This window comes from Hyperoodon ampullatus (assembly GCF_949752795.1).
Source record: "Hyperoodon ampullatus genome assembly, chromosome: 3".
Taxonomy (NCBI): Eukaryota; Metazoa; Chordata; class Mammalia; order Artiodactyla; family Ziphiidae; genus Hyperoodon; species Hyperoodon ampullatus.
Window position 1 is genome coordinate 86313635 of NC_136916.1, and position 22257 is coordinate 86335891.

The following is a 22257-nucleotide window of genomic DNA, read 5'->3' on the forward strand; positions in this document are numbered from 1 at the left end:
TGTTTTGTAAATAAGTTCATTTGTATCTTTTTCTTAGATTCCACATATAAAAGCAATATCATATGATATTTGTCTTTGATACTAACTTCACTTAGTATGTTAATCTCTAGGTCCATCCATGTTGCTGCAAATGACATTATTTCATTTTTTTTTTTTTTTTACAGCTGAGTAAGATTCCATTGTATATATATACCACATCTTCTTTATCCATTCATCTGTCAACGGACACTTAGGATGCTTCCATGTCTTGGTTATTCTAATAAATAGTGCTGCTATGAACATTGGGGTACATGTATCTTTCCGAATTACAGTTTTCTCTGGACATATGCCCAGAAGTGGGATTGCTGGATCATATGTTAGCTCTATTTTTAGTTTTTTAAGGAAACTCCATACTGTTTTCCATAGTGGCTTCACCAATTTACACACCCAACAGTGGTGTAGGAGGGTTCCTTTTTCCCCACAACCTCTTCAGCATTTATTATTTGTAGACTTTTTCATGATGGCTATTCTGACCCATGTGAAGTGATACCCTACTATAGTTTTGATTTGCATTTCTCTAATAATTAGTGATATTGAGCATTTTTTCATGTGCCTGTTGGCCATCTGTACGTCTTCTCTGGAGAAATGTCTGTTTAGATCTTCTGCCCATTTGTTTGATTGGGTTGTTTGGTTTTTTTTATATTGAGCTGCATGAGCTGTTTGTATATTACGGAAATTAATCCCTTGTGGGTCACAGCATTTGCAAATATTTTCTCCCATTCCTTAAGTGGGCTTTTTGCTTTGTTTATGGTTTCCTTTCCTGTGCAAAAGTTTTTAAGTTAAGTTAGGTTCCATTTGTTTATTTTTGTTTGTATTTTCATTACTCTAGGAGACAGATCCAAAACGATATTGCTGCGATTTATGTCAAAGAATGTTCTGCCTATGTTTCCCTACAGGAGTTTTACAGTATCCGATCTTACATTTAGGTCTTTAATCCATTTTTAGTTTATTTTTGTATATGGTGTTAGAGAATGTTCTAATTTCATTCTTTTACATGTATCTGTCCAGTTTTACTGTGCTGTCCAGTTTTCCCAGAACCACTTTTGGAAGAGACTGTCTTTTCTCCATCGTATTTTCTTGCTTCCTCTGTTGTAGATTAATTGGCCACAAGTGCATGGTCAATGCACTTTATTTCTGGGTTCTCTATCCTGCAGAACATTTGGCTTTAAGGCCAGTAGGGCTACTTTTGGGAGAGCCAGAGGTCTGTGGAGAATAGAGAATCCAGTCCTAAGAGGTGCATATAAAATTTTACATGCTCCAAGTCCAAGGGCAGAAGAAGTAATTTGAAAGAAGCCTGGGTCAAACCCACTTGTTGATCTTAGAGAGCCTCCCAGAGAGGCAAGAGGCAACTGAAACTCAGCCTAGGAACTTAGATACTGGCAGCAGTCACTAATGAGAGCACATCCCACTAAGAGAACACTGGTGCTGCTAATCACCATTGTGGAATTCTCTGTCTAGATTATTAGTGCAGTAACCTGCCCTTGTCCACTTGTGAGTCTGCCTCAGTCCCGGGAAGCCCCAGTCCAGGCAGTTAGCTGGGCAGGGATACTGCCCCACTCACCAGCAGGCCTGCTGCCGAAGGACACCCTGCGTACCCAGTAGCTCCAGGACTGGCCCTACCTACCAATAGGCCAGCAAAGCCCCAGGACCCTGACACTAGCCATCAGACCCAGGCCCATACACCAAAGGCCTACATTAGCCCTAAATCCATCCTCACCAACCATAGGTAGGCCCCAGCACTGGTCCCAACCACCCTCAGGTTGACGCCCACTCCTGAAACCCAGGGCACTGCAGCCAGAGACCCTGGGACCCAGCTCTGCCCACCAGAGGGTCAGCACTAGCCCTGAGGCCCCTCCTCAGCCCTGCCACTGCCCACCAGCCAGCTAACATCTGCAACAGAAACTCAGGACCTTGAATCCAGACACAGAGCCACCCACCAGTGAGTCACCCCTAGGCCTGGGACTGTCCTCACCCATCACTGGGTGGACAATAGCCCTGGGAAAACCATGGCACTGCAGCCAGTTGTGTTGGGGTCTGGTGCACTCACCAGTGGGGTATCACTAGCTCTGGGTAAGTCCGGAGCCCACGGTCACACAAGTCAGGAATTGGCCCTACCCACCAGTGGGCGTACACCAGGCCCAGATACCCCTAAGCCATGGCCCCACCAATCAACAGGCGGATCCAACTCTGGGAGCCCTGAACCTACTGCTGGCCACCCCAAGACAAAGCTTTGCCCACCACTAGACCAGCATTAGCCCAAGGACCCCCTTTCCCAGGGCTCTGCAGCCAATCATTTCATGACACGGCCCTGCCCACCTACAGGGGGCAGCCTATGCCCAAGGCAGGGCCTGGCAACCAACCTGACACAGGTGCAGCTACACCAACCACCACGTCTACAGTAGTCAGCCTGCCACAACAGACAGACCCACTCAGTTCACATAGAGGGCACCACTAAATCTTACTGCTTGGGTGACCAGAGGGGAGTGCGCTGATGGGCCCCATAGGACATTTGCTCATAAGGCCACTTCTCCAAGATTGAAAACAAAACCAACCTACCAAACATATAGGAATAAAAATGGTGAATTAGGCAAAATGAGGCACCAGAGAAATGTTCCAAATGAAGGAATAAGATAAAACCCCAAAAGAAGAACTAAGTGAAGTGGAGATAAGCAATCTACATGATAAAGAGTTTAAGGTTATGGTCATAAAGATGGTCAAAAACTCAGAAGAAGAATGGATGAAGAGAGTGAGAAGTTAGAAGTTTTCCTTCTTACTGGAAAACCTTACTCTTTGGGGGAAGTAATTTTGAACAGGAAGCGGGTGAGGGATTGTTTTTTAAAAAAAAAATTGATTTGGCCTCCAGAGGAAAAGATTGCCTAAACCAGATGCTGATGAAGTCACAGAATGACTCCACCTCTGCAATGAGCTTCATTTTCATGTATTTTGGTAAGAAATTTGGCTCTCAGTTGAGAATTCAGTCACTCTACCTGTTCAAGGGCAAGACGATAAGGTTCTATCCAACCAAGTGTCTAAACAAAACTAAGACTCTACCAAGGTCAGAAATGCTGCACTTCAAGCCAAAAGATCTCTCTTGGGCTTGATTGTTTTGACTGATAACTACAAATTTGTCTTGTCTAAATGTCCAATCATATTATAAAACAAAGCACCCATCTCTACAGTACAGCATCCTCTGAAGTAACAGGAGTCCTAGATGTACCTTTGGGGATTCTCTAATTTTTCTGCCACTCTGATTTCCACAGGACTTTAAATTGCTTCCCCTGAGATCAAGCAACACAAGATGGTTCTGGAAGTGCTGAACTCAGTGCATTATAACATCACCAGCATGGTGACCGAAGTTGTGCCTGTTACCAGCATTGCAATCCTGCTGCTCACTGGCTTTCTTCTCTTGGTTTGGAATTATAAAAACACATCCTCAATACCAGGTAACACAGTCATTTAGTTCTGTATCTAAGGAGAGTGTTTCCTTGGGCTTTTGGTCCATGAGGGTAAAGACAATTTTGCAAAACAGTGAAGAGTAAACCTGAGGAGATGGCTGAAGCCCAAGGCATATTAGCAAATGAATTCAGGTGAACATTTTTCTACCAGTTATCTGCATATGTTAAATGAAAGCATTAAAAAAATCTTAGATAATCCTTTCCAGTCTGCATTTTGTTTTGGTAAAATAGACTTGGCAAAAGTATCCTTTAAAGTAAATTTTAGATGGGGTGGAACAAAGTAAAATTCCAGGTTTTGGATTTTTTTTTAATTTAAATTCATTCCAATTTTGGTCTAAAGGTGAAAATGTCTCTGGAATGCCTTCTGTACTCCTTTCTGTCTCCCTCCCACTTTGCCTCATCCATGTCCTCTACACTCTCCCTTCTTGAATTTATTCCTTCTCTTTACCCCACGCTTCATTTTCTTTTATTGTTGGGCGTGGAGGTGCTGTGAGTACCACCATAAGGGCTGGATGGGGCCTGGACAGTGGAAAAAAAATGGGGAACACTATGGCTCCTTTGGAACCTCACACCCTGAAAGAATCTTCCACAAGCTCTGTGGATCAATCAAAAGTAGAGTATAATATAATTATCCAGATAATTCCAGTAGAAACAACACCACTCTACACTATCAGATTAACTCAGAATTCCCAGAATTATCAGACGGCTTTGTAGTTTCTTGGAAAATTCCTCATGGCAGGCATGTGTCCCCAGTCCCATAAAAAATTCTGTAAGTCAACCATCTACATATAATGTTATTAGAACAACCCTAAGATTAAGACCCCTTTACCCCAAGACTCCCAAACTTGTTTTGGTTATATAGACATTAACAAAGACTTTCCACTAAGGGCAAAAAGAATACCCTGATAATCTTTTCCACATTAACCCAGCTACTTCAAAGTTAAGGAATAAACCTTGTTTGCCAGATTTGGGCTTAGACATCCAATTTAAATGATTCACCCAAAAACTTAGATTATCTAAATTATCAGCACTGTACTGTCTCAGATAGTTGTGTGAGTTTGGGCTGAACGACTATTTCACTAACAGAATGGAATTAAAGGAGTAAGATACAGAAATGGTATAACTTTACAATAAAACTCCTAAAACCATTCCAACAAGCTTTTGACGTACTTTTCACCACCACCACTAAAATCAAGCTACGAAGTTCGTTCTCTGATACAAGCAACAGCAACTCCCCTGGCTGCTCACCAGATTCACACTCCTCACAATTCTGTCATAGCCTACGTCAGCAAGGGTGTAAGGGCCACGGCTCTTCACTAAAACCACATCACTGGACTCAGACTCTGGTCTAGACACTGATCAGACACACTGCCTCATTCCTCAATGCTTAGCTTTATTTTGTCTCATGAGATTTAGCTTAAGATTCTCTTCTTAAACCAAATCCTTTTTGAAGGAAATAAAAAAGGAATGCATGCTTTTTGTTGGGACATTGTCTTTGCAGACCGTGTCTCTCACAGTTAAAAAGATGACACCCAAACCACAGACTAATTCAAACTCACCCATTCCATTGACTGGTGCTTTCAAACCCAAAGTTTTCAGACAAAACTAGGCAGCCAGACAGACCCGTCAGCTTGTCACTTGTCCTGGTTTTCGTGCCTGTTACCAGAGGGACTGATTGACTTGTATTTGAAACTCATTGACACCATTTAACACAGCAAGAATAGAGTAGACACCTATTTCAGGTCTGTTCAGACTGAAATGCTTGAGACCAAATGGAACTGGAGTGGTGTAGACTCTGGATTACTTTTTACTCATGGAGCTGTGAAGAGTGTCATGTTAACTTGTGTTGTTGTTTTAATCATTTTGTGTGTGTGATTCACCTATATACATCGGAAGATAAAAAAGGACAGCCAGATCAAAAGAACAAGAATAGCAGTTAATTTAAAGCAATTGCTCTTTTTGGTGTTGCAGAAATACTGATTGTGATCTGATGACTTTCCTAGGTCCTGGCTACTTTCTGGGAATTGGACCCCTCATTTCCTACTTCAGGTTCCTCTGGATGGGGAATGGCAGTGCCTGCAATTACTACAACAAGACATATGGTGAATTCGTAAGAGTCTGGATATGTGGAGAGGAAACCCTCATTATTAGCAAGTAAGTCTGTTAATAATCGGGGACATATTTAAAAATCAAGGCTGGGATTTTCATATTAAAAACCAAACAAACTTATTTCGATATCTTGATGTCTGTTGCTAAAGATGTGCTTTTACTACTTTTTAAATGAAGGATGATGCCTGCAGCTCAGGATCTAGGACAGTGCTTCTCACCCTGGCTGCATATTAAAGTAACCCAAGGAGCTGTTCAAAACCCCACTGCCCAGGCCACAAACCCAAGTTTTACAGTCTCCTGGGAAGGAGGGACCTGGGCATCAGTAGTGTTTAGAGCCCCCAAAATGATAGCAACGTGCTACAGAGCTTGAGGAGGAAAAAAGGTAAGAAGCTTCCAGAGTAGAGGGCCTTGCCCTGGGGTTGGGGAAACACCTAAGCAGGTTGGAGGGGTTCTGTCTAATTTTCTTACCCTTAAGTGTAGTTCAGGTGCTGGGAGTGCAAGACTAGACCTGGAGGGAAGAATGAAGCACATGTGAAAGGACCAGAGGACCAGGAAGAAATTGCTCTTAGACACTAGGTACTTAGATCACCAGATAAATTCCCAGGAACCCTGACCAGTTGCTGAAATAGGATCCTCGTTACAGTGCAGGTAGCACCTGGCAACGCTGCTGTCTTAATTAGGAAAGTGACCTTAGCGACCCTGACAGGGTCAGGTGCTGATTCACGCTGAGAACATGACAAAACTCACTCTGCCCTTCCCCCAGCTTTCCCAGTTCTTTCCCTTTTCTGTCCTCACAGGCTTTTCTCTGGTTGGAGTCTCTGTGTTCTCCTTAATTGCCGCCCAGCCGCTCAATTTTCTTAAGGGATGAGGTCCCCGCAGGAATAGGACATGTTTGTCCCCATCTCCTGCCCTTGTCTGCTCTTCAGGTCCTTCCAGAACTACCCATACCTCTTAAAAAGACCCCACTGGACGTCAGAAAGCTCTTCCTTTTTCTTTGAATAATATGCCAAGCATTTTCTCTTCTGAAAATTTTGACGTCTGTAGTTATTACACCTGTGTAGAGATTATGGGCCAACTTTTCCAAGCAGCTTAGTTCTGAAGTGGGGGGCTGCAGAACTTTGGAGCACGATGGGGTGGGGAGTCAGGCACCAGTGCTGCCATGATTCTGCCTGAGCAACTGGGGGCTATGGGGAGAGGTCCATCTAATCACCTGTAGATAAAGTATGCATGATTCCCCAGGCAGAGATGCTCTAAATTATTGAGGGTCTACAGAAGTTATGCATGACACTATATGTCATGTGTATATGTGTTTATCACGAATATCAAAAATAGAATGTGAATAGCATCCATAAAGAGGAACTGGCATTTAACATGATAATTAGGATGACACTTGGCCATATGTTAGCAATTAAAATAACAATTAAGGTTATATTATTTGTATACCTGTTTTAGTCATTTCCGAATTTATAGGAAATTCATTCTTTTATTCTGTAACATACATTTATTTATTAGAATTTACTCTATAGTAAGCACTGGATGACCCTAAACTATCATAGAAATTATTGGCTCTCCATTCATTCATTAAATAAATATTTATTTATTATTACGTACAACAGGTATCATGAACAAATCACTCCCAAATCCCTACCCTTGTAGAGGAATATATTGTTACAGTATTAATATACCAACAATAAAAGGCTAAAACATAGTATTATCAGTTGGGTGAACAACTGTCTTGGTTTACTTGGAACCAGAGGATTTCCCACGTTGTGGGGTTTTTAAGCTGGGCAAACCAGGATGGTTGTCCACACCATTATCAGGTAGATATGGGCTATATAGAAGATAAGGTGGGTGGAGCAACTTTGGGATGGGGAGAAATCAGGATTCTATTTCAGATATTTTGACTTGACTTGCCTAGTACCGCTGAATAGGATACTAAGAAGGAAGTTCTAACCATTCAAACCTTCGACTGTAGTCAGAAACTAGCAAAGGAGGGCTTCCCTGGTGGCACAGTGGTTAGGAGTCTGCCTGCCGATGCAGGGGATGCGGGTTCGTGCCCCGGTCCGGGAAGATCCCACGTGCCACGGAGCGGCTGGGCCCGTGAGCCATGGCCGCTGAGCCTGCATGTCCGGAGCCTGTGCTCCGCAACGGGAGAGGCCACAGCAGTGAGAGGCCCACGTACCGCAAAAAAAAAAAAAAAAGAAAAAAAAAGAAACTAGCAAAGGAGGCTGAGAAGGACAGCCACACAGATAAGGGAAAGCCAGGAGAGTGTGGTGGTTTGAAAGCCAGGCGAGAATGCATGTCAGGGAGGATGGAATAGTCAACTCTCCAGATAGGGCCACATGACTGGACAGAGATGTGAGCATTGCATTTAGCACCAGGGAGGTCATGGGTGACCTTGACAAGGGCAGTTTCAATGGAGTGCTGGGGGCAAAACTCTGACCACTGTGGAGAATGGGGAGAGAAGAATTGGAGGCAGCAGGTATAGACACTCTTTCCAGGAGTTTGCCATAAAGGAGGCAGAGAAATGGAACAGAGTTGAAAGGGATGTTTAGTCCAAGGAGTTTTTATTTGTTCAGATACAAGATATTAGGACATGTGTGTTTTGATGGGAATGATGAGTTACAGAGGAAATTGTTGATGCAGCACACAGAAGGAGTGTGCCAGGTGAGATGACAAGGGGGTCCAGGTAACAACTGGACGTGGCCTTGAAAAGGGACACGCAAGTTCATCCACAGTAACAGGAGGGAAGGTTGAATATATGGGCACTGATACTGGCGGTTGGACTTGCAGAGGTTCCAGTTGCTTCTGTTTTCTCAATAAAATAGGAAGTAAAGTCTGTAGCTGAAATTAAAGGTGAGGAAGTACAACACTGGGGGACAGAGGAGACCGGATATAACAGTCATCCAGGAAAGCGAGAGTGACGGAACTTGGGAAATTTAGTAGAACTGGCAGCTCCACTAAGGGCCCACTTGAATTTTTTTTTATTAGTTTCTGCTTTATAACAAAGTGAATCAGTCATACATATACATCTGTTCCCCCATCCCTTCCCTCTTGCGTCTCCCTCCCTCCCACCCTCCCTATCCCACCCCTCTAGCTGGTCACAAAGCACCGAGCTGATCTCCCTGTGCTATGTGGCTGCTTCCCACTAGCTATCTACCTTACGTTTGGTACTGTATATATGTCCATGTCTCTCTTTCGCTTTGTCACAGCTTACCCTTCCCCCTCCCCATATCCTCAAGTCCATTCTCAAGTAGGTCTGTGTCTTTATTCCTGTTTTACCCCTAGGTTCTTCATGACATTTTTTTTTTTTAATTCCATATATATGTGTTAGCATACGGTATTTGTCTTTCTCTTTCTGAGTTACTTCACTCTGTATGACAGACTCTAGGTCTATCCACCTCATTACAAATAGCTCAGTTTCGTTTCTTTTTATGGCTGAGTAATATTCCATTGTATATATGTGCCACATCTTCTTTATCCATTCATCCGGTGATGGACACTTAGGTTGTTTCCATCTCCGGGCTATTGTGAATAGAGCTGCAATGAACATTTTGGTACATGTCTCTTTTTGAATTATGGTTTTCTCAGGGTATATGCCCAGTAGTGGGATTCCTGGGTCATATGGTAGTTCTATTTTTAGTTTTTTAAGGAACCTCCATACTGTTCTCCATAGTGGCTGTACCAATTCACATTCCCACCAGCAGTGCAAGAGTGTTCCCTTTTCTCCACATGCTCTCCAGCATTTATTGTTTCTAGATTTCTTGATGATGGCCATTCTGACTGGTGTGAGATGATATCTCATTGTAGTTTTGATTTGCATTTCTCTAATGATTAATGATGTTGAGCATTGTTTCATGTGTTTGTTGGCAGTCTGTATATCTTCTTTGGAGAAATGCCTATTTAAGTCTTCTGCCCATTTCTGGATTGAGTTGTTTGGTTTTTTTTGCTATTGAGCTGCATGAGCTGCTTATATAAATTTTGGAGATTAATCCTTTGTCAGTTGCTTCATTTGCAAATATTTTCTCCCATTCTGAGGGTTGTCTTTTGGTCTTGTTTATGGTTTCCTTTGCTGTGCAAAAGCTCTGAAGTTTCATTAGGTCCCATTTGTTTATTTTTGTTTTTATTTCCATTTCTCTAGGAGGTGGGTCCAAAAGGATCTTGCTGTGATTTATGTCATAGAGTGTTCTGCCTATGTTTTCCTCTAAGAGTTTGATAGTTTCTGGCCTTACATTTAGGTCTTTAATCCATTTTGAGCTCATTTTTGTGTATGGTGTTAGGGAATGATCTAATCTCATACTTTTACATGTCCCTGTCCAGTTTTCCCAGCACCACTTATTGAAGAGGCTGTCCTTTCTCCACTGTACATTCCTGCCTCCTTTATCAAAGATAAGTTGACCATATGTGCGTGGGTTTATCTCTGGGCTTTCTATCCTGTTCCATTGATCTATCTTTCTGCTTTTGTGCCAGTACCACACTGTCTTGATTACTGTAGCTTTGTAGTATAGTCTGAAGTCAGGGAGCCTGATTCCTCCAGCTCCGTTTTTCGTTCTCAAGATTGCTTTGGCTATTCGGGGTCTTTTGTTTTTCCAAACAAATTTTGAAATTTTTTGTTCTAGTTCTGTGAAAAATGCCAATGGTAGTTTGATAGGGATTGCATTGAATCTGTACATTGCTTTGGGTAGTAGAGTCATTTTCACAATATTGATTCTTCCAATCCAGGAGCATGGTATATCTCTCCATCTATTTGTATCATCTTTAATTTCTTTCATCAGTGTCTTATAATTTGCTGCATACAGGTCTTTTGTCTCCTTAGGTAGGTTTATTCCTAGATATTTTATTTTTTTTGATGCAGTGGTAAATGGGAGTGTTTTCTTGATTTCACTTTCAGATTTTTCATCATTAGTGTACAGGAATGCCAGAGATTTCTGTGCATTAATTTTGTATCCTGCTACTTTACCAAATTCATTGATTAGCTCTAGTAGTTTTCTGGTAGCATCTTTAGGATTCTCTATGTATAGTACCATGTCATCTGCAAACAGTAACAGCTTTACTTCTTCTTTTCCAATTTGGATTCCTTTTATTTCCTTTTCTTCTCTGATTGCTGAAGCTAAAACTTCCAAAACTAAGTTGAATAAGAGTGGAGAGAGTGGGCAGCCTTGTCTTGTTCCTGATCTTAGTGGAAATGGTTTCAGTTTTTCACCATTGAGGACGATGTTGGCTGTGGGTTTGTCATATATGGGCCCACTTGAATTTAACTGAGACCTGCGTGTGTGTGTGTGTGTGTGTGTGTGTGTGTGTGTGTCCATGTGCATGTATAGTTTTTTCCCTGGCCCCATTCAGCTGCCAGGTGTAAGCACGGAGTAAGCTAAACTGAGAGTTGGATTGGGCCAGGGTTGAGGTTTTACCAGGCAATTAGGACAAAGTAAGCAGAGGGTCAAGGGACTTGAGGATTCATGAAAAGGAGAGACTCTAAAGATCGACAAGAAAATATTTTTCCAACTTTCTAGTAAGAAAAGTTCTTCTAGTTCTTCTAACAGGAAAGTTAGAAGAGCAGTCCTCCGCCCTTTTTCCCCATGACCTTGACCTTCTGAAAAGACCACATCAGTTGTCTTACAGGATGTCCCACATTCCAAATCTCTCTCAGTGTCTCATTATGGTGTCATTGAACATATTCTTCTATTCCTGGTATTGCTTATAAACTGAACACTAGGTCTATAGGCTCTATTCAATTCAGGTTAATTGTTGTGTAATAATACCTTCCTGTTAGTCCTAGGCACTTCACATTGCATCACATCAAGAGACCAGGGAAGGTGGTCTCGTATTAGTGATACTAAATTTGACCAGCTTAGGGTGGTTACAGTCAGATCTCTTTGTTACAAAGATTCTTTTTCTCTTGCAGTGACCTCAGTATCAAACCTGGGTAAGGATAGAGGGCAAAGGACAGGGAAAATGTGGTACGATTGATGGAGTATAAGTCACAGGCACAGAACAGGTCTACACAAGGCACGTGTTTTTAAATGTTTGGTACCAAATATTCCATTGATTGTCTCCCCTCTATTTCTAGTACTCATCAATCTTGAACCTGACCACAGGTGTGTGAGTTCTTTGAACTCAGAACGGGAGGGTGGCTTTTTGTTTACCACCTAAGGACTTACTTCCTGGCTACTTTCCATCTTGAAGAGACATTAGGTTTGCCATCTTTGGGGATGTCTTTTGACTTCAGTCACGTTTCAAGAAGAATAATGACCCCAGGGATCAGGCATCTTACACTACCCACTGTCCCTTCTGAGCTTGGGGACTCACTCTGTCTCTCCTCAGTAGTAAGAAGTCCTCACTCTCCCAGCCAGTCAGTCACTCAGTCAGTCACTCAGTCAGTCAATGTAACAACTCCCTCACCTGGTGTTACAGGCCAGTCGACACTGTGGGAAGGAGATCTCTAGTGTTCTCCTGAATATCAGGGGAGCTCTGGGCTGACATCCCTAGTTCGTCACCAACCTTCCCTTCTTCACTTTCCTGATTTACTCCAGTTAGATAAAGCCAGCCTACTTTTGATAAGTGACCTTATTTTAAACTGCTCATCCTTGGTGACACTTTGCTTGCTGTATCACTTCTGTCTTCCCTACTTTGTTCTTTGCCAAGGCAGAGCCTCTGTCTCAGGATAACTGAGATGTTGGCGCCCCCTAAAGGACAACTGACTTAATTGTTTGCTCTTTATTAACTAACATTTAATTCGGTTGAAGTTTTTAATTGTCCAGTAATTCCTCAAAACATATGGACAGACCAATGTGTTTTATGATATACTCAAAAGCTCTAAAGGTCAGAGCAGAAAAATAGCATTCTATCTGTCAAATAATCACTCAAAATTTGTAGATCTGAGTTTGTGAGTAAAGAGTATACAAATTACTTGCTGCTTTGATTATAGAGTGATTTAGGGGATGGTACGAATAGCTAGAATTCTGAAGTCTATTAATTAAATAAGAATTTCAGTCCTTTCTATAGCATGATGTCATATACAGGACAAAATTTTATGTATGTATCAGTCAAATTAATTCCCTGGAATACAAATTGAAGTATCTCGATTTGCGTATTGAAAATACAACACATGAAATAAAGCCACCCCACCTTTTATCCTGAAGAGACTAACTATCCATTTATCCTTTATGCTCTCAAATGTTAAATTATTTAAATGATTCATTTATACTTCCAATGCCATAGCCTAATTTATAATCAATCTTAATAAAACGTCTTCTCAACAAAGTGAGTCTCTCTGCAGTAGAATTCTGTACCACTGTCCTAAGACAATATTCTCCTCACACATGGAGGCCCCATGACGTCTTCAGCTAGGATTTTACAACATGTTATAATGCTCATTGCCTTATCGTGCCCCAATTAGAGTAGGATTTGGGGCAGGAAGCAAGTCCTGAAGGAGGACATGGGTGGGGAGGGGCCGCCTGCTCCTTCCTACTTGCTCTGAAGGCCCAGCTCAGGCCTTAAGAGCCGGGCCTGGGGGTGGGAATAGAGGGCAGAGCAGTGGAAGAGGAACCAGGAAGTTCAAGGAAGCCTGGGTTCCTGGCAAGGTCCCAGGGTTGCCACAGCAAGGGCTTTCTAATGGCTCAGTATGTCCTATGTCCTGGGAGAACTCTATGACCCTGGAGACCTCGATGAATCATGATGGATGCAGAGACCCAAGACAGCTGCTGTCACCACCACAGAGAGCCTTCCAGGCCCAGCCCAGTCAGCCAAGTCCAGGGCCAGAGGTGCCCAGGAGATGTCCTTCAGTCCTAGAATGATGTTCCCCTGGAGGGTCCAGGCCTGATTAGAGCCTCTGGGGGATGGGTGGTACAAGGCAGAACTGCTGCTTCCAAACTAAAGAGATAAGATTTCAGTTATTCCAGCAACTTCTGATTATGAGGCTCACTTCTGCATGGGGAGCACTGTCTAGAGAGGGACTGCTTGGGTGCTGGAGGCTCTCAGGAATATGGTGGTGTGGAGGGTTCAGTTTCTTACAGGCTTGCAGCTTTGATAACGTTAGAGGGTCGTATTTTAGTGACTTGGAGTTAGACAAGGTGAAATAACGAATAACTGTGTGTGTGTGTTCGATCTTTAGGGATGCTCAAACAGAGAGCTAGTATGTAGAAATGTTTCAACTGGAGAAGGAGGTTCTTGTGCTAACACAAGTGCTTAGTTAATCTGAATACTAGAAATTATGCATTGCATTTAGATCAACAGGCATTTGGTATGAGAGCCACCTGGTAGGCAAACTCATCACACTGAGTTCTCCTGACCCTCAACAAGTAACCCCAAGGTTTGCTTTCTCTGCAGGTCCTCAAGTGTGTTCCACGTAATGAAGCACAATCACTACACATCCCGATTCGGCAGCAAACTTGGGTTGCAGTGCATTGGCATGCATGAGAAAGGCATCATATTTAACAATAATCCAGTCCTCTGGAAAGCTGTTAGAACTTATTTTATGAAAGGTATTCAGATGTCCAGCTACATTCTGCTCTTTTGTCTATGAATATGCCTTCTTGAAATCATTTTTAACTTCTGCTGCTTCACAGTTTTGAAATAGTAAGAGCTAACATTCATTATACATGTACTATGTAGTAGGCACTGTTTAAGCCTTTGATAACTTTAATCCCACAGCAACCCCATGTGTTAAATACCCTTATCACCTCCATTTTACAACTGAGAAAACTGAGGCATAAAGAGTTTAAATAGCTTGCCCAAGTTTCCACCAATAGCAAATGGTAGCACAGGATACAATCCCAGAGCCTACGTATTCACTCAACACAAACTCTGTCCTTCTTGTTGACCCACAAACAATTTCATGAATGTGAAGGAGAATTGGCACCCTACATACTTAAGATCACTTCAGTTAAGAACTTAGTATGTCAGCCATATAGTTGATTTAGCATAACTAACATGTTTGCTGAATCATTGGCTGACATCCCAGATGTCTTAAGATAGCAATTTGCAAATAAATTACAGAATTTTAGAACTGAGAAGAGTTGTATATGTCATTTCATCCAGACTCTGAGTTTTATACTTAAAGAGTACATTTCTAGAGAGCTTGTGATTTTTCCTCCAGGCAACATAGCCAGGTATGGAGGAGCAGAGACTGGATTACAAACCTCCTTATCTAGTGATTTCCCCCTTTACTATATGCTGCTGGAATGGAAGCCTTTGGCTTCAAACCACACATTCATTATCTTACAGTTTTATGGGTCAAAAGTCTGACATGGGTCTCACCGGGCTAAAATCAAGGCACTGGCAAGCCTGTGTTCCTTTCTGGAGCTTCTAGGGAGAAAGTGTTTCCTCGCCTTTTCCAGGTTCTAGAGGCTCCCCATTCCTTTTATACGTTTGAAATGTGGTTTATACATTTGAAATGTGGTTTCAAGCTCTTGAACATAGAGGCAAATCATACATCAGTCTGGGAGTGGCAAATCATGCATCAGTCTGGGAGTGATAAACAAAGCCAACACTTCCATGCAAAGGATTGATTCACTGAGGAATCATTTATCTCACTTGTGATTTTGACAGTCTCCCAGGAAACAGCATCCTGGCCTTTCATATCTCCAGGTCCCTCCTAAAGTCAGAAAGTATGTTGCCAACCCAAACTTCCTTTTTATACATGGGTGGAAATGCTTAGACTCTAGGACCACTCACCAGGTTTCCTTTCTTATTTGCCAAGTGTGCCTTCAGGGGCTTCTGCAGCACAGCTGATTTGTTTTGTTTGAGGGCTCTGACTTTAACAGCAAGTCTGAATAAAAAAGACATAAAAAAGAGAGATTACTCCTAAAGAAAGCTTAGAGCAACCTTGAACAAACAGAGAAAGGAGGACTTTAAGAGTTAAACGCATGTTAGACCACCTACCATTAGGACCACTAGATGCTCAGATGGTCAGGAGCCAAGAAAGAGAGAGATCAGAGCCAGTTCACTCTACCTGGTTTCATTCATTCATTCATCTATTCATTCACTCATTCATTCATTCCTCCTTTTGACAAATATATATCGAGGGCCACCCTGTACTATGGACTTGAAGTACAATGCTAATAGGTTATCACTGTCCCCAGTGTTCCCAGTCCTGTGAAGAAGACTGTTCAACCAACAAAGTTTTGTTTTGTTGATAAGACATTGATTGAGTACAATAAATCTGGATGTAGTTTGAAGAGAAACCAAAACTAAGAGAAGGGTACATTTGGTAATTTATAAGACTAGGACTTTACACATATGAACTACAATTAAACAGGAAGCCCCTTAGATCTGAAAGGTAAGATCCAATTTGAATAGTTCTGTAGCAATATTCTGCCACCCATTGAAATATAAAATATCACCCAAGTGAAATCCAAACCTTCTTTAGAGAGAAATGTACATAATATAGAAAATTACTAATTTGTAATTTATGATCACAAATACTAAATGTTTCATTTGCAATCTCACAAATGATTTGTCATAGGTAGAATAAAAGTTTAATTTTGAATCATTTGTTTTAAAAAGATTTGTCAGTCATTCATTCATTCATTTTTAATCATAAAACTGATACTTTCTAGTAGACAATTAGTAGAATATAGAAAAATGAAAAGAATATGAAAATTTCCACCCATTTATTGAATAAAAATTTGTGGTCAGTTAAGCTCCAAACGTAAAAAGCCAAAATTGCCTGATAGTTTGTATGCCCTGGAGTTGGAGGCGGCTCACTCTGACGTGTACCCTTCAGCTTTGTCTGGCCCCAGCCTGGTGCGCATGGTGACCATCTGTGCTGACTCCATCACCAAGCATCTGGACAGGCTGGAGGAGGTCCGCAACGAGTTGGGCTATGTGGATGTGTTGACCCTCATGCGGCGCATCATGCTGGACACCTCTAACAAGCTCTTCCTGGGGATCCCCTTGGACGGTACTGAAATGTTCACTTTTTTTTAATATATATATATATATATATATATATATATATTTTTTTTTTTTTTTTTGGCTGTGTTGGGTCTTCGTTGCTGTGCGCGGGCTTCCTCTAGCCGTGGCGAGCAGGGGCCAATCTTCATTGCGGTGTACGGGCTTCCCATTGCTGTGGCCTCTCCTGCTGCAGAGCACGGACCCCTGGCACGAAAGCCTCAGCATCTGCGGCAGGCAGGCTTCAGCAGTTGTGGCCCGCGGACTCCAGAGTGCAGGCTCAGCAGCTGCGGCGCACCGGCCCAGCCGCTCCGCGGCATGTGGGATCCTCCCAGACCAGGGCTCAAACCCATATCCCCTGCACTGGCAGGTGGACTCCCAACCATTGCGCCACCAGGGAAGCCCTGAAATTTTCATTCTTATGACTTGACATTCAGCCCTGTATTAAACAGGGCATAAGAAGGATAACAGACTCAAGCAAAGATATGCTCTTTTGTACACTGCTCTTCTTTAAACCCTTCTAAGTATTCCCAAATATTTTTCCTGGTATGTCTTCCTTGTTCACTTATAAGGTCATAAATATCCACAGCAGGGGCCATCTTCTATTTCTTTTGTATCTCTCTTCATTGCTCTAGGAAATAGGATTCTACCCACAGCTGAAACTTAACAGATGTGATCATGTGATTTGGTCATAAATATATCCTACCACCAAACCTATGTATTTAACCATTACCAACCATTCTTTTGGGCATTGAATATATAGTTATATATATACACACACAAACACATATACACATTCCATCTATCTATACACACACATAAATGTCCATACACACCTCTCCCTCAAAGCCACTAAGTATGAAAATTTTGACTCTATATGATGATAAGGGTACTGAGGCTGCTGGAAATGATGATGATAACTAACATAAATTTAGTATCTACTATGTGCCAAGCAGTATAAAAAGTTGTTTCACATAAACTTTGTCACTTAGCACTTATAACAATCCTGGCAAGATGTCTCACACAAGAAACTGCTTTCCTCACTATATTACAGAAACAAATATTAAACACATACATGCAACTCTACCGCCAACAAGAGAACAAACATTAATCATGTGGATCCCTTAAATTCTGCTGCTGTCAGCTTAATGTAATTTCTCCTGACTTGATTTCTAGCAGTGTTCATTGATGCATACATTCATTCAACTAATATTTATTGATTGCCTATTTTATGCCAGGCTTAGGTTCTGGGGATAGACCAGTGGACAAGACGAAGTCCTTGCCTTCAAAGAGTTTACATCCTAGTGGGTATATGGACAGTAAAAAACGATCTATCTAATAATACATTAGGCTATAATAAGTGCCTTAAAAAAAACAAAGCAGGGCAAAGGGCTAGAAAGTGAAGGGGGAGGTCAGTGGGAGGCTGAAGCTCTTATGGAGAGAAAGGGTGGTCAGGAAGGCCTCTGTGGAGAGGATGTCTGAAAATAGCCCTAAATGAAGTGTGACCATGAGCCACGTGCAGATCTGAGGGAAGAACATCACAGGCATAAGAACAAGGCACGAGTTTCACACTTGCCCAGACCAACTGAGCTATCACACCTGCTCCCTGATTGACCACGTCTGGACAAGCAGACAAGCGACAAGCCCTCCCTTTCTCTGCTCCACTCTCCTCGCCTCATCTCCCCGGCTCTTTAATGATTCCTTACCAGAGTCATAGGAACCCCATCTGATTGACATTAGGATGGGAGCCCCATTCACTCTGAAAGTCACAGCCTCTTGCCTCATCCCCTTTCACACAGGGACTCTGAAAGTCCTGTTTGCCTGTTCCACGCACATCTCTCCTAAGGTATGACAGGTACCTATTTTAGAAGTCCCTGCTCTTTGGTTCCCCACTGGCCTTGATTCTTAAGAGGGATCAAGTAAAGGGAATTGTACAGCTCTCTGTTAACTTATGGATACAGACTGCAGTCTAAGAACCTGCATAACCCATACAGACTTATGTGTATTTCCCTCTGCTTACCGGGTCCTTGTTAAACTCTCATTTGGCCTGAGGCACTCAGTGCACCGAAGAGGAAAGGACATGGCCCTGAGGTCAAACAGAATCGAGCTCCAGCCTAGGGACTTCCTGCCACTCTGGCTGTATGGTGCTGGGCAAGCTTCTTCATTTCTGTGAACTGCAGTTTCTGCATCTTCATGTCTCTTCCCTTCTCTTGTATATAATTTGAAAAAAGCAGGGGTTTTCTTTTTTCTAGTATTCAGTTTAATTCAAGAACATCTGTTAAGATCTGACTGTGCACAAGACTCAGGACAAGGCACTGAAAATTCCAAGATGAATTCTACACTCTGGAATGAAATATAAACAGCACAGCAGCATGGCTTTTTGCCTTTCCAGGTGCCAGAATTGAGCCCGTAACAGCATTAATTACTTATTTCCCATAGTCAGGAAAACAGGAGGGATTTGGAGGCTCAGCCATGGAGAAGGATGTGAGATTCTAGGCTGTGTCTCTAGCACAAACTTGAAAACTGGCAAATCTTTGGTTAACGTGGCCAATTTAGATGCCAAGCAGAATAAATTAGTGTTGATTTGTTTAGTGACATTCTTCTGGCTGAAACACCCAGTGAAGGTGGTACCTTGCCCTGCTTAGAGTCCCAGATGGTAGGAGAGTCTACAGGGGATTTTCTCTGAGCAGTGTACCATTCTTGGGCTCGCATTTTTGCTCATCTGTTCTGATCTTTTTCTGTTTTTCCAGAAAGAGCCATCGTGGTTAAAATCCAGGGTTATTTTGATGCATGGCAAGCTCTCCTTCTCAAACCAGACATCTTCTTTAAGATTTCTTGGCTCTGCAGAAAGTATGAAAAGTCTGTGTAAGTAACATATTTTGGAATTTTTATTGCTGAGATTGGATTGATCTGTGTTGTGTCTTAGTTATTGCTGGCCTCTTCGGCAAGCTTTCTCCTCTCCAGAACCGCACGGGAGCTGTTAAGTTGCTGGTGAAGCACTTCTTACAGCAATTTGGCAGCATGTGGCCAGACCACAGAGGAAAGGAAGCCTTTGGCCCAGGGTAGTTTTCCCCTAGGAGGCTGAGAGCTCCATCTCTGGAATTAGGACACTGCCGTGTATTCTGAGTTGAAGAGGGGTTGGCTGAACCTATCCTTATTATTAGTCAAAATTCTCTTTGCATGTCTGGAAAAATCAATCATTTTATTGTTGTGTTGCTTCTGAATGAATTTAACTTAATTCAACTTGTAAGCACTGACAGTAGTTGCAAGAGAATTTTTTCATGATTAACTTTTATAAGATGGGTTGTTTGTTTAGTTATGCATCTTACATCTTTGGGGGATCCTAAAACTGTCATTAAATGGCTTTGCTTTGATCTCAGACTAGTCTAGCAGAAGACGAGACAAATGCCCAGAGACCTACTGGATAATCAATGGGTTTTTAGAGTGTAAGTAGCCAGCCACTATACATGCCACCTCTAACCACCAGTGGAAAGCACAGGGGATCTAGAGGTAGACAGACCTGGTTTGTATCCTATCTCTACCACTTAGTAACCAAATGTCCTTGGGAAGTTCTTTGAAGTAAAATATAACATATCCTCCGTGGTGGCAATATAGGTTAATGAGATCCTCTATGTAGGGCAATCAGCACAAAGCATGACACACAGTAGGTGGTAAACATGTTAGCTTTCCCCATCCCTCTGTTCATATCCTTCCCAGATGTCCCTGACTATATTAAATTCTCCATCTCTACAATTTCCCAAACTTGTTTGAAGAGCTAACTTCATCCTGTTTGCGTGTTTTGAAATTCAGTAATATTAGTCTCCAGGAAGTCAGCTTGATGTTGCTTTGTATATTTCAAGCGGATGATGAGTATCAGGTGGATGATTTGGACACTTGGTCCTTTAAACATTTCTCTTTGTTTCTACTGGAGCTTATTGTGACTTGAATCGATGAGATAAATGGTTCATCTCTTCACTGCTGTCAGAAATTGTGGTTATCTAAAGCGTCTTACTGGTCCGCAGTTAAACTTGTTCATTAGTTTAGCTTCAGTATGGTCAGCAGGCCCATGGAAACTTATAACATGAAACTGTATAACAGTTTCTCTTTGGTTTCTTTAAAATTATCTCAACAACATTCCCTCTCTATATAAATTTGCCAATGGTTAGTTCACTATGTACTATCTCCTCTGATCTAGAGCAGTAAAAACCTAGAGAAATCTTTTAATCTTCTTCCCCTGCATGCCTTTGCAATAATGCTGATACTTTTTTTGAGGCATAATTGACATATAACATTATGTTAGTTTCAGGTGTACAGCCTGATTCAATATTTGAATATATTGAGAAATGATCATCACAATTAATCTAGTTAACATCTTTCACCATACATCGTTACAAAACTTTTTCCTTGTGATGAGAACTTTTAAGATCTACTCTCTTAGCAACTTTTGAATATGCAACACTGTATATTAACTGTAGTCACCATGCTGTACATTACATCCCCATGACTTACTGAGCATATAACTGAAAGGAAGTTTGTACCTTTGACCCCCTTCACCCATTTCACACCCAACCTACTCCCAGCACCCATGGCAATCACCAATCTCTTCTTGTAAAACTGAGGTTGGGATTTCTCCTTTGGTTATTGTTTTTTTTAAGATCCCACATATAAGAGAGATCATATGGAATTTGTCTTTCATACCAATATTTTAAAAATTATATTTATGTAAAGGTTTCTGGGACATCTACTTCCATGCCTATTTATTCAATTTTGTATTTTCCCTCTTTGAATTCCCAATATTAGAACAGTATTGTTTCTACATTTTGTTTCGTCAAATGTAGGCTTTTCAGTCTCAGAATACATTAAGTAAGTGTTTGTGGCCTGGACTAGGAGCACAGCCACCATTATTTTCATATAAACAGAGGAATTCTTGCAATATAATTTGTAAGTCACAGACTTCCTATTTCCTGGAAACTGACATTTAACTCAATTCTCCTTGTTTTTAATGATATACAAATTCAAATACATACATTTAAGCAGAAGCAAATTTTAACCTGAATAGGAGGAATACCAGTGGATATTCACAGGCCCCTGATTCTGTCCCAGGGAGGAAGGAGATGCTTAGAAGTGGATGCAGCTCCATCAAGAAATTCTCTAGGAATTCAAAGTCTAGGGGCATTTCAATACATCCCAGGCCATTTGGGGGCCATTGCTTAGGTAGGAATACTATGAGCATTCTAGCCCACTATTGAATAAATGTAGGAGATACTCAACAAATATTTGCTGAACAAATGGATGGGCAGGTAAATGAATAAACGTGAATATATCCCTGCTGTATATCTGGAATGGTGAGTGTGTGTGTGTGTTTGTGTGCACGCCTATAAAGCATACTCACAGAGATACACAATAGTAGGCATCCTTATTTAGAATGACACAATGAAAATACTACCCTGAAGAATATCTCTCAGAATGTTTAAACATCTTCCTTGAGATGCCCCCCCAAAAAACTTTTAAAGATAGGAGGTATCTTGGGCTTCCCTGGTGGCGCAATGGTTGAGAGTCCGCCTGCCGATGCAGGGGACATGGGTTTGTGCCCCGGTCCGGGAGGATCCCACATGCCGCAGAGCAGCTGGGCCCGTGAGCCATGGCCGCTGAGCCTGCGCGTCTGGAGCCTGTGCTCCGCAACGGGAGAGGCCACAACAGTGAGAGGCCCGCGTACCGCAAAAAAAAAAAAAAAAAAAAAAAAAAAAAGATAGGAGGTATCTTA

At 41.9% G+C, this 22257-nt stretch overlaps 1 protein-coding gene across 2 annotated transcripts in view; it reads left to right on the forward strand.

Moving 5' to 3' along the window:
• The window catches only part of LOC307050133 (aromatase), a gene marked incomplete at its 3' end in the record, with an annotated part of 86098 nt that overhangs the window by 52909 nt on the left and 10932 nt on the right, over nucleotides 1-22257 (forward strand). Inside the window, exons 1-5 of one of the 2 annotated variants that reach the window (XM_079699949.1) lie at nucleotides 3314-3482; nucleotides 5498-5648; nucleotides 13929-14083; nucleotides 16327-16503; nucleotides 19244-19358. The exons of the other annotated variant lie outside the window; for it this stretch is intronic. Of the exons in view, the coding sequence (XP_079556075.1) occupies nucleotides 3338-3482; nucleotides 5498-5648; nucleotides 13929-14083; nucleotides 16327-16503; nucleotides 19244-19358 (743 nt within the window). The 5' untranslated portion in view covers nucleotides 3314-3337. Of the gene's footprint in view, nucleotides 1-3313; nucleotides 3483-5497; nucleotides 5649-13928; nucleotides 14084-16326; nucleotides 16504-19243; nucleotides 19359-22257 lie in introns of those variants that run through there. 2 annotated transcript variants of the gene reach the window in all.